The sequence below is a fragment of the Sinocyclocheilus anshuiensis genome, unplaced genomic scaffold (genome assembly GCF_001515605.1).
Source record: "Sinocyclocheilus anshuiensis isolate Anshui unplaced genomic scaffold, SAMN03320099.WGS_v1.1 scaffold1865, whole genome shotgun sequence".
In the NCBI taxonomy this organism is placed as follows: domain Eukaryota; kingdom Metazoa; phylum Chordata; class Actinopteri; order Cypriniformes; family Cyprinidae; genus Sinocyclocheilus; species Sinocyclocheilus anshuiensis.
In genome coordinates, this window is record NW_015541046.1 from 71,064 (window position 1) to 83,946 (window position 12,883).

General features: G+C 40.9%; 1 protein-coding gene across 2 annotated transcripts in view; it reads left to right on the forward strand.

Annotated features, from left to right (window-relative positions):
• The window catches only part of LOC107690590 (ankyrin repeat domain-containing protein 50-like), a 27,753-nt gene extending 16,021 nt beyond the window's left edge, over window positions 1–11,732 (forward strand). Inside the window, exons 4-5 of one of the 2 annotated variants that reach the window (XM_016488960.1) lie at window positions 6,234–9,775; window positions 10,252–11,732. In XM_016488960.1, coding sequence (XP_016344446.1) covers window positions 6,234–9,772 — 3,539 coding nt within the window. In that variant the 3' untranslated portion in view covers window positions 9,773–9,775; window positions 10,252–11,732. The remainder of the gene's footprint in view (window positions 1–6,233; window positions 9,776–10,251) is intronic. The other variant, XM_016488959.1, reaches the window with a different exon arrangement.
• Window positions 11,733–12,883: the final 1,151 nt, after the last annotated feature.

Consider the following 12,883-nt stretch of genomic DNA (forward strand, 5'->3'; position numbering starts at 1 on the left):
ACACACACACACACACACACACTCACACACAGACACACTCACACACACAGGCCCCTTGTCCACAGGTGAAGTGTATATCTGCTCCCTGAGCGTCTCCATAATCTTCAAGTTTCCTTCCCTTGGAATTTCTCTCTCTTTCTGGTCAGGCTGTGTTATATTGTTGTTGGTGACAGGCCAGACTCTCCAGCATGAGGTCCAGGAGTGTCTGTGTGTGTGTGATCATATCCCATCATGCTCTAGACTGCTGATTCTGCCTTACAAATGCAGTCCTTTTAAAAACGGCGTCAAAAGCCGCAGCCTCCATCTTCTATCCGTCTCTCCAGAGAGAAACACAGCACACATTAACCTTGAGCTGGCAGAGCAAACCCTCTGAAGTGATGGAGAAGAGAGATGTTGTGTTAAATGACTGAAGTGCAGCTCGTTCTAGTGGAGGAGATTGAAGAAATACATGCTTCATGCTGGCAGAGAGAGCAGCAAGAGTCTGTCTTTCCTGCAGACATCCTGATCCTTGAGCTGTCATCGGACTGATGATGAGCCTCTGTTCTGATTGGATGAGGCTTTTTAACATGGACTGGATTGGATTGGACTAACAAACCAACACAGAAAAAAAATACTATTTCAGTCTTTCTACATCAAAATTTCATATTTAATTTGTGTTACTTGCCATTTCCTTTATAATTATTATTATTTTATTAATTGTTGCATTCATGTGTTGAATTTGAGACAAAGTCATATTCCTGGAGAAAAGTGGCTGCCAGATGCATGAATGTAAATATACAAATTACAAAATAAAAACATTAATAATTTAATTAATGTATTATTATTTATTATTTAATTAATAATATTTATAAAAATAAAGTAATAAAGTTTCACTTGTTTTAAACTCAGAACAGTGAAATCAGATGAATTTTTCATCTGTAATTTGAACAACACTCCATACAATGTAGTTTGTACTTAACTGTAGCTGTATGCAGTGAGAAGTAAAGTTAAAGTAAAATAGCTAGTGCACTATTATACTACAGTATCATTGCATCTGTCTCAACAATAGCGCAACAGTCTGTCATCTCAGTCTGCAGCAGAGAACATGTCTGTACATGATTTTATGTTTGTATATAATGATTTTACTTCTCTTTCTGTGTGAGAGCGGCCCGGTCCTCTGACTCAACACACTGCTGAAGCGCTTGTGTGTAATTTGAACACTGTATTTGGATCAGAACGCACACACTTGAGCTCTGAATTGGGCCGCTTGCATTTGGGAAGTTTGCTGATTCAAGTGTATTTTAGGTAACTTTGCTCGACTGGCGTAATTACAAACGCGGAGCAGCGGACGCTTGCATGTTTTCAGGCGGCTGAGGGCGAGCGATGTTTCATTCATGCAGAACCCTCACCGCATGTACAGAGAGCGAGTTAAAATAGCAAGTAATCAAGACACACATGTGCCTGGGGTTTAGGGTTTCTGTGCCGCTTTAGCATTGGACGGTACGTCTCTATTTCAGATGGACTGGAAAGACCACATCAACGGCAGATGATCTCAGAAACACCCTCTTTACTCAGACGCAGGCCTGCAACTAATGACTGTTTTGATCATTGACTAATCTAACGATGATCTTACAGATAATGTTCATGTCAGCTCTGCTCAGATGTAATGCAGCGCTCAGCTACATTTAGTTTGTGCATCAACTCATCTCAGGGTTTAAAATGAGATGCAGCCTTGGTCTGACGTTTCTCTTAAAATGCTTCAGGTGATTAGACCTTAGGCTTTGGGATCTTGGCAAATCTGAGCACAGTTTGAGACATCATTGAGACGTGTGAGAATACGGAGATACTTTTTTTTCAGAAGAAGCGTCTGAGAAGCGGGAGACTTGAGCAAATGTTTCATCTCATTGCAGACAGTTGAAATGTTGAGGAGATCTCGTTTGTGAAATCTCTTTCCTTACAAGCTGTCTGTATACGTGCATGTGAAGTTCACACACCCGAGTGTTGTTCACAATGACCACTCCTTATGTACGCACACCTGTCTGTCGCTCTATCGCATGATTGATGAATTCATTTACGGTGGAAGATCCAGTTTCCTCCCAAGCAGCCAAGACAAGACAAAATGTGATATGTTAAAATACAGCCTGTTAAACCTGCTGCTGTCATCAACAGTAATGCTCAGAAAAAAAGAAAAATCCCTGACTGCCCTTGGAAAAAATATTACATGCTTTATTCATATTAATACAGGCCGACGCAGCTGAAATAATCTGCTGTGTTAATTTAACTGGTGAAGTTAAACTACTACCAAAAAATTTACTACATTACATATTTCATACTAATATATTATTTGATCTCATTATTAAAAGTCAGACATAATTCTGTCATTTGTGTTGATTAAATATTTAGTGAAATAAAGCAGCAGAATATTTTCTCTAATGACAGTTTGGTAAAAACCGAGAGAAAATATGATTAATAATTCTGGAATAGATAGAACTGAGGGAAAACAACTTCAAATATGATCGCAGTGCAATTATGTGAGGAAAGAGGAGAGATGATTTTTTTTTATGAATGTATAGATTGAATTTATACTTGAACCTCTCGTTTATTGCTTGCAATGTTTGTTTGTTTTGTACCTTATATTTGCTTATGTTTTGAAGCTATATTATAATTCCTAACATAAAATTATTTTCATTTATTTTTAATAAATTATTAATGATAATTTAATATAATTTAAGAATGTAATACTTACAATTGTATCTAATTTATAACATTTATCATTCAATAAATATGATATTCATAGTTACTCATTAATTAATAATAAAACAAAAAATTTTGATTTGTTTTAAAATTTGATCATGACTCCCAGCATCTGATCAGATGGTGAGATCCTACCCCATGTAACATAGTCAAAATATATAAATTAATTCAATCATATGATGCAATATAGTATTATTAAGAATAGGAAGAATAAGAATTTGAATTAAGAATTTGGAACGGAATCACGGTTTCTTCATTAGAAACATGAAAAACAGGGTCAGATTGGGCACCGGCGTCCTCTCGGGGTTTCCTCGACCTCCCGCCTCTGATTGAAAGTACATGTGTTTGGGAGGATGCTGAAAACATAATGAAAGAGGTTTAGTTGGCTCCAGGTTTTTTTTAGAAGACTAAAAAGATGAACTCTTGAAATGCCTCCAGTATTTACTAGACAGTAATTTGTAATCTGTATTCTAAACCCAGTGAACTCTTTAACCGGTGGCAGCTCTCCAAACCCAACATCCCTTCAACCCACTTAAACAGATAAGTTAAACAGAGTTAGTTACGTGCAGGACCCGCCGGCCAAATAACATATTTGGGTCATCTGTTCCACTGCCCCACTTTTAGTCCCCCTGCAAGGCCCCTTCCTCTTTCAGCCTTTCTATTTCCTTCATCTGGAGTCGCACAGGCTGAAGGCTTGGAGACTGTTGTGTGTTTTGAAGGCAGGGTGAAGGTATGGGTCAGTTAGTTTACGAATGACAAAAACAAGCCTCAGATGCGCCGGGGCTCAAAGAGAGAACATGGGTTGTAAACTGCACTACATGCTAGTGACCATTCTGACTTCATTTAAAGTTTTTTTTATGGTGAACTGGAGCAAAATGTTATGCAATAGAGTGCAACAGTCAGGTTTTGGAAGTAAAAATGTAATTCAGTTTCTCCAGAGAGATTGATTTTTAACACTAACAGATAAATCTTCAAAGACCGACCTGTTGTGAGCTCTGAGGTTGTTAATCTACTGTATATGCTTTTGTTGAACCCTTCTGTACACATTAATTTATTTTTTAAGGAATCGTGTTTAATAGCAGAATTCATTGTTAAAACTACATTACCCATGATGCTGTAGAGAAAGTTCCACCAGAATTGCAGTGAGTAGATTGCGCCAAAATATATATTCAGCTCCACCCATTATTGTGAAGCTCCGCCCACTCCCATGAAGCACTGCAAATTACGTAATCGAGTCACGTAAATGTTCTCAAAATACTTACATATTTGTATAAATATGCATATTTTGCAATGAACATTGTTTTTATAGACACAACCAACAGCTTTAATATTTTTAGATTTCGCCATTGTTTTAATTTGATGAATGTCATTTGAATGCTTCGTGGGATTGTAGTTCTTCCCTCACTAAAGCCGTTAAGAACACAGTCTTGTTCTTATTGTTCACACTTTTGTCTTATTGTTCGATTTGCATTTTTACTTCAAATCAAAGTTTGTAATGTTGTGATTCTTATCTTAGCTGGTTGGCTTGGTTCATGGCTTATAATGCTTTAACAAAGACTTTTTAAAAATCCCTATGGGAAAAATACTTCCAGAACCACCACCGCTGAAAAGTGGGTGGGCTCTAATGAACTCTATAACTGGAAATTAAAAGCCAATGGTATGAAGGAGAAGAGGAAAAATATGGCATGAAGGCGGGATGATTGTCCACAGGTGTGCCTCTGTTGTCATTCATGCCCGGGTTTAGATTTCACACAGGTTTTATTTGGGAAACCTCAGCTGTTGACGGCAGCCTCAGGCCTTACGTACCAAAGACAAAGAAAATAACTCCTGAGCCCTTTCAGAAAAATTGGACGTTATATAATCTCATTCAAAGGGGTTTTGTGAACTTTTCAAACTCTAAGGGACTGGCCAGGAAAGATGTAATCTGTATTCTGTTTTTGTGTTGCTGGTTTGTCTTTCTGAAGGACTGAAACACTTTTCTGGGGTTTGGCTTGAAAAGAGTATTGTGTTTACTTGGGATTGTTGTAAACATGCTTCTTTTAGAGAGGAAGTAGGCCTATTTTTATCCTCTTTCCCATAGAAAATGGACTCCTATAGATTGTATGAGTGAGTGACCAATTAAATTATATGGAAAAGGAATGCTTTGCTGCTCTCCCACCAGTGGGGCTACAGAAAGATTGAGACATATGTGAACGACCTTAGAGGAGTTTGTTTTTTCCTTTCCTTTGACCCCGCCAAGTCTTGAGTCCATGGGAACTGTAAATAAAATCTGTGCATAAAATGCTCGATCTGCTCTTTGGGCCGCTGTTAAACATGCATGCCGATCCCGAAAAAAAAAAACTATGGAATTCACACTTATCTGAAGCAGAATGCCTTGACATCTGTTGGCATAAATGCTTGTTTGTAAAACCCTTGGTTCGGCCTTGTTTTATTTTGAAAAAGTCTTTTTACAGTTTGTGAAACTCTCGAGTGTGCTTCATACTTTGTGGAGTTGCAGATGTGACCTAGTTCTGCCACAGGAATCATTACACGTCTTGTTTTATTTTCTAGAGAAAACAAAGCAAATTCCATCCTTTCTGCAGGAAAACTGCCTTTATCGGTCACTGCTGGTCTTGAGTTTTGTATATTGTGCATAAAGATGAAGGTCCCTGTGTGTGTGTGTGTGTGTGTGTGTGTGTGTGTGTGTGTGTGTGTGTGTGTGTGTGTGTGTGTTTGCAATGCTGCTGATACAGTTGAGTGCATAAGTTTACATTCCTCTTGTGGTATCTGCAAGATATTTAACATATTTAAAAATAATGCATTTAGTTTTTTTATTTAGTATTGGCTTGATGAAGCTGTTTCACATAACATATATATTCCACAAAGCAAAAGAACAACTAAATGAACATAAATGGTCCTGTCTTGAGTAGAGAAGCTGCCACTGTTCTTTAGAAAAAGCACACTTTGAGCTTTTCACAATTGAGGGAGACACCCACAAAAACTACAATAGGTGCAAATATTTATTAATAACAAGAAGACATACTAGGAAAACTTTTGTAAATAGGATGAATAATGTAAATTGTTATTATTTTGTATTGTGGGAAATATACATATATCTTTATATATTTTTTTATGAATTCTGCAATTTAGGAGACAAAAGGGGTATGCAAACACGGCTGTAAATTTGTAGTTTTGAACACACATCTTTCCAAAGCGAATCTAATTTGTTTACCTAAAACTTAATCTTTTATGAAAATGCGTCAGATTGTAGCTGACATCACCAGATAAAATATGCAAAGTCAGTGTGGTCTGCTCATTTCCCAGTTTTCTAGAATTCAATAAATGCTATGAAATTCTCAGGCTGATACTCATAGCTATCATCTTACTGATTTTTTTTTTTCTAGATTTTGTCTCTTAGTTTCTTTATAGAAAAACCTCACTGTGACCAAATGTGACACTAGCAATCTTCTGTACAGACTTCAGGCCAAACTAATCACCTTTTGTCTCTGTCCTTCTTTTAGGATTCAGAAAGATCAGCCTAGATGACTTACGGAAGGCCTACATCGTAAAAGATGTGCAGCAATACATCCTCCACCGCCTAGACCAGGAGGAGGCCCTGCGACAACACCTCACCAAGGAGACAGCAGAGATGCTGAATCAGCTTCACATCAAGAGCAGTGGCTGCTTCCTTTACCTTGAGCGAGTTCTTGATGGAGTGGTTGAGAACTTCATCATGCTGCGGGAAATCCGAGACATCCCGGGGACACTGAATGGACTCTACCTTTGGCTCTGCCAGAGACTGTTTGTCAGAAAGCAGTTCGCCAAAGTCCAGCCAATCCTAAATGTGATTCTGGCTGCCTGCAGGCCGCTGACTGTCAGGGAGCTCTATTATGCAGTCTGGACTAAAAACATGACTTTGACAATGGAGGACTTTCAGAAGAAGATGGACATTCTCTCCAAGTTGCTTACTGATGGACTTGGCAGTACTAAGATCTTATTTCACTACAGCTTTGCTGAATGGCTCCTGGATGTTAAACACTGCACACAAAAATACCTTTGCAATGCAGCAGAAGGACACCGAATGATGGCCATGAGTTACACGTGCAGAGCAAAGCAGCTTAAGCCTCTGGAGGTGCAGGAGTTTGCCTACCACCTGATCAACTCGAACCTGCAGATTGAGCCCTTTAATCTCGCCCTTTGGATGGTGTGGAATGGCACCCCTGCTAAAGACTCCCTGTCCACTTCAATCCCAAAAGAACAGGAGGTACTCCAACTACTAGTCAAAGCTGGGGCTCACGTCAGCAATGAAGATGACCATGCTTCCTGCATTTTGCAACAGGCCTTGGAACGTGAGGACTCTATTCGAACTCTACTAGATAATGGCGCTTCAGTTAATCAAACTGACTCCAACGGGAGAACTCTTTTAGCCAATGCTGCCTACAGTGGAAATCTGGACGTTGTGAACCTTCTCATCTCCAGAAGAGCCAACATGGAGTTGGGGGACAACCATGGACAGACAGCACTTACTCTGGCAGCTAGACAAGGCCACACCAAGGTAGTCAACTGTCTCATCGGGTGTGATGCTAACGTCAATCACACGGACCATGACGGCTGGACTGCCCTTAGGTCTGCAGCCTGGGGAGGTCACTCGGAAGTTGTGTCTGCGCTCCTGTATGCAGGCGCTAAAGTGGACTGTGCAGATGCTGACAGTAGAACTGCCCTGAGAGCTGCCGCTTGGGGAGGTCATGAAGATATTGTCCTCAACCTTCTTCAGCATGGAGCCGAAGTCAACAAGGCGGATAATGAAGGACGAACGGCGTTGATTGCTGCAGCATACATGGGCCACAGAGAAATTGTCGAGCATCTGTTGGATCATGGAGCTGAGGTCAACCATGAGGATATGGATGGCAGGACGGCACTCTCCGTCGCTGCTCTTTGTGTGCCAGCCAGCAAAGGCCATGGTGCGGTCGTGAGCCTGCTGATCGACCGTGGAGCCGAGGTGGACCACTGCGACAAGGACTGCATGACCCCGCTTCTGGTGGCTGCCTACGAAGGCCATGTGGATGTGGTTGATCTGCTTCTAGAAGGAGGAGCGGATGTTGATCACACTGATAACAATGGGAGAACACCTTTGCTTGCTGCAGCGTCTATGGGACACGCTTCTGTTGTCAACACTCTGCTTTTCTGGGGTGCGGCAGTGGACAGTATCGACAGTGAAGGCAGGACCGTGCTGAGCATTGCATCTGCACAGGGGAACGTGGAGGTCGTCCGAACTCTGCTGGACAGAGGACTGGATGAAAACCACAGAGATGATGCAGGCTGGACGCCGTTGCACATGGCCGCTTTTGAGGGACACAGACAAGTTTGTGATGCTCTCATTGAACAAGGTGCCCGCTGCACAGAGGTTGACAATGATGGACGTATCCCTTTGATTCTGTCTGCTCAAGAGGGTCATTATGACTGTGTGCACATCTTGCTGGAGAACAAGTCATGTATTGACCAGAGAGGGTACGATGGGAGAAATGCTCTCCGAGTTGCAGCACTAGAAGGACACAGAGACATCGAGGAGTTGTTGCTGAGCCACGGGGCGGATATTGACTTCAAAGATGCAGATGGTCGCCCAACTCTTTACATCCTGGCACTTGAGAATCAGCTAGCCATGGCGGAGTACTTCCTCGAAAACGGAGCCAATGTTGAGGCCAGTGATTTGGAAGGAAGAACGGCCTTGCATGTGTCATGTTGGCAAGGCCATGTAGAGATGGTCAGGTTACTAATCAACTACCATGCAGATGTGAACTCATGTGATAATGAGAAACGCTCCGCCCTCCAGTCGGCAGCTTGGCAGGGTCACATAAAGATTGTTCAAATCTTGATTGACAATGGCACCGTTGTAGACCACACATGCAACCAGGGTGCTACAGCTCTGGGCATCGCAGCTCAAGAGGGGCACATTGATGTGGTTCAGACTCTTCTAGAGCATGGTGCGGATCCGAATCACGCTGATCAGTTTGGACGCACTGCCATGAGAGTGGCAGCCAAGGGTGGTCACACCTCCATAATCAAACTCTTGGAGAAATATGGCGCCACGAGTCTCAATGGCTGCAACCCGTCTCCTGTTCACACCATGGAGCAGCAAACACCCGCTTCGGTTGCTGGGAAAGTGCAGTCACTCACTATAAAATCCAGCAGCTCTGGAAGCACAGGAGCTCGCGACATGCATTCAGCAGGACGAGGACAATCCAACGGACCTGTTCATGCTTTCAGCTCACCGTCAGAGTCTCCAGACTCAACAGTGGACCGGCAGAAGTCCTCCCTCTCCAATAACTCACTCAAAAGTTCAAAGAACTCTTCGTTGAGAACCACCTCATCCACTGCGACTGCCCAGACTGTCCCCATTGACAGCGTCCATGCCCTTTCTTTTATTGAACAGATCCAGCAGCATTCACTGCCTCGCAGTCGCAGTCGTCAATCCATCGTTTCGCCCTCCTCCACCACCAGGTCCATCGGCACTCAGCCTGGCTCTCCAACCAGCGAGTATGATTGGAGCCAGGTGAAGCCAGGCCTGAAGTCCACCAAAGCGTCCAAGAATGGCCAAAACTGCTCAAACAAAGGAACATCTGGTGAGAAGAAGAAGAGCAAGAATGGCTCTTATTCGCAGAACCAGGTTCTTGAGTACGAACTGACTCAGTTTGATAAAAGGCTTGTGCTCAATAAGCCGGTGTCCAACATTGCAGTTAAAGATCCTCAATGTAAGATCATGGTGGGAAGATCCAGCACTCTGGATTCTGTCCAATCGCAGGAGCAGTTTTACATTCAGCCCCAGAGCTGTGCAGAGAAGAAGAGGAATGGTATTATGACCAACCCCAACTACCACCTACAGGGAAACCAGGTTTTTCTTGGGAGAGTTTCAGTCCCCAGAACTGTTTCCAGCAGGGGCCACCAGGACCTTCTGGACAATTACCCAATAGGAGAGACGGAATTAAGCCTGAAACAAGCCCTACAGCTCCAGATTGAAGGATCGGACTCTGGGTTAAACTGCAAAAAAGAGACGCCGTTATAACTGGTGAGTACATGACGTTTAAAGACTATTTTGTGGCTGAAAGCACATTTGTAACTTACATTCACAATATTATTAGTTTGTCATGTATATTTCCAGTGTATTACATAAAGCTGTAATTTTGTAGTGTTTATAGCAGTGAGTTTTTATATGTTATATATAGAGTATAAAGCCTTTGTCTTTAAAAAAGCTTATGTCAGTGGTTCTCAAACTATGGTGCGTGTACCACAAACCTCTAAATGCTACTATTGTGGTATATGCATGTTTTTAGATGCTCTTCTACTGCAAAGGGCAGCACGATTTATCTAAACAACAGGGAATATTAATTTAAATCTGGTTAAATATGTTGGTTTTCGAAGAAACTTGGCGACTAGGTAGTGCTTAAGACACCCTGATTCGATCAAAGGTGGTACTTGGTCTGAAAAGTTTAAGAACCACTCATCTACATGTTGTAAGAATGTCTCAAATACTGACTCAAGTAGTTTTGATGCCGTTTCAGATGTCCTAATTTGTCATTCAGAAAGAAATGAACAAAGTGAATGCTTTCATCCACAAAATAACTGAAACCATTTTCCACACTGTGGAACATCTCAAGAAGAAAGGAACGTGTGAGAAACCGAAGAGGGATTATTGCCCAACGGTGATGCAAATTCATACTCGTGCCTGTCGATGCTCCAGTCTTCTTGTGGTGGCCATGATGCACACAGACGCTTTTATTTAATGCATTAATATTTAATAGGCAGTGGATGCACTTTCTTCCCTTGTGTTCTTTTTTGAAAAACATCTAAATTGTATTTAGTTTTTTTTTGCCTTTTAATGCTTTGTTTGTTTGTTTATCAGAGTTTACTTTAAAAAAAAAAAGAAATGTACATTTTTCTGTTTGTTTTGTCTTGACCTGTATAAGTGCAACTGACAGCAATGTGCCGCTGGAGTACGTTGTTTCCTCTGACAGATATCACAAACTCTCCGTCGTATTCACATCTTTAAATCTCTTAAAGTCTCCATTAGTCCTTCGGCGCACTCATAAAATCACGAAACCAGTCTTAGTTTACTCTTCGCACGTATTTATTTCGGAGAAAAAGCCGCTTCCGTGTGTGCTGTATTTGCTAAAGTCATGGTGCTATGTTTTGGCGTCGCCTATTATATTTTTTTTGTTATTATTTCTAAACCACAAACCTCTTACTCTGGCATTTTAACTCGATATTACATTTGTAGCATTATTGATGCCCTTAAAGAAGAGTAACTCTGGTTTTACCGTACTTCATTATTTAGTCCCTGTGGGACCTGTCTTTTATTTGTTTGTTTGTTTGTGTTTTCCTCTATTTACATAATTGCATATTTAAACAAGCAGCAGTGTATCGTTAACTACAGAGTTTGGTGCTAAATGCGGAGTTCTCAGCGACTGAAGAAAATGCAACAAGCTGTATCCTAGTTTGTGCGGCGGTGGGAAAGCGGCAGGCGACGTCAGGGACTTCTGATGATAAGGTCAGCGAAAGGTCATTGTGCTTTTCATGCCAAGCAAACCGCAGTAATATTTGGATTGCAGGACAGGGTTTGAAATGTATACTCCTCAAGCCAAAGTTAAAACACAAAAAAGCCCACGGTCTTGTGAAGCCGGATCTCATGTCTCCGAGCCGTGGCTCTCTGTGGGGGAGGGAGAACGGGGCGGGTGTGGAGTGGATTTCAGACATCTGTTTGCTATGAGAGGAGACGCTCAGTAAGGCCATATTGGGTGTAACTGCATCAGAAAGCTTGTCTTCTGAAGAATTACAGAAAGGCACTTTACTAAGCCTTATACAAGGACAGACAGAGAATGAGACTTTTAAGATGAAGATGAACCCTGGACAGTATTCAGAAATCTCAAGCCATCTGTTTTACTGTTTTTTTGTTTTGTTTTGTTTTTCTCCTTTGTTCAGCTGTTTTGGTTCTGAGCCTGGAGTTCATTGCAAGAGAAGTTTGATTGTAATTAGCTGACAGTGTACATTAAAAACTTTCACATTTTGAAATTTAATTTCCTGTATTATATTGAGCTGAATTTTCTGACATATTAAAGTGCTTAATAAACATATCTGCTTTTCTGCCAAAGCAATTCATTAAGCGTTTCTTCTTAATTTGTGGTGTCGATCGTGACTATTGTTGCTGCTCTTGCTGATTTGACAAAACCCACAAACTTACATTGAAGTAACTTGAGCAGCATGGAAACACCCTATGACAGAGATTTTAGTGGGTGAGCATCATGCATGTTGTCTTTACAAATATCAAATCTACTTTAGAATAAGGCAAGACAATACAGGCAAACCCACTGATTTTTTTATGCACTGGTCAATTTTGAGTTTTTGCCTTATTTTGCTTCAATAACATCTGTTGTTTCAGACTAGTGGAAAGAAAACATCCAAAAAACATTTTAAGTGTTTGTTTTATTTCACTTATTCTATTTGCATCTGTAGATTACAGAAGTTTTTTCTCCACTTCAGCAGCACTTACACCAAAACTTAGAATTTAATTCCTCTCTATATTCTGAAGGCTTTTATAGAAGGGTTTGTTCATATATCATTCACACTTATTTTTACAACATTTTATTCCTAAAAGCATGGTGAAAATGTGTTTATTTTTCTGTCCGTTGACAGTATTTTCTGGTTTATGGAGCGATAAAAAGAGAAATCCAAAATCCCCTCGGTAAAGACCTTTAACTCAAATATGTCAACAAAATCAGAGAACTATCAACCTGACTTTATCCAATGATCAGATTTATGTTCCTGAAATGTATGCAAATTAGTGCAGACTTAATGCCTTATTTGCATATTTAAACATACCATTTCAGAAAATGTGTAATGCAAAACAATTGTACGGTGATTAATCAGCTGAGGAGAGTATGATGCTGTCTAGTAGTTAAATTGTCATCCTATTCACCTGTAGTGTCTTGCCTTAAAATAATTTTCGAAGTTCTCTGTAAGTTATACAGTGTTTTGATATGGACTCAGTGTCCCGATTCAACACACAGCCTGTAGACACCATGACAAAAATGCTTTGTGTTGATGGTTTTTACCCCGTATCTGAAGACTGGATCTCTCAGAGAAAGGAGCCAATGATATCCGAAAGCTTTCACACATGAAA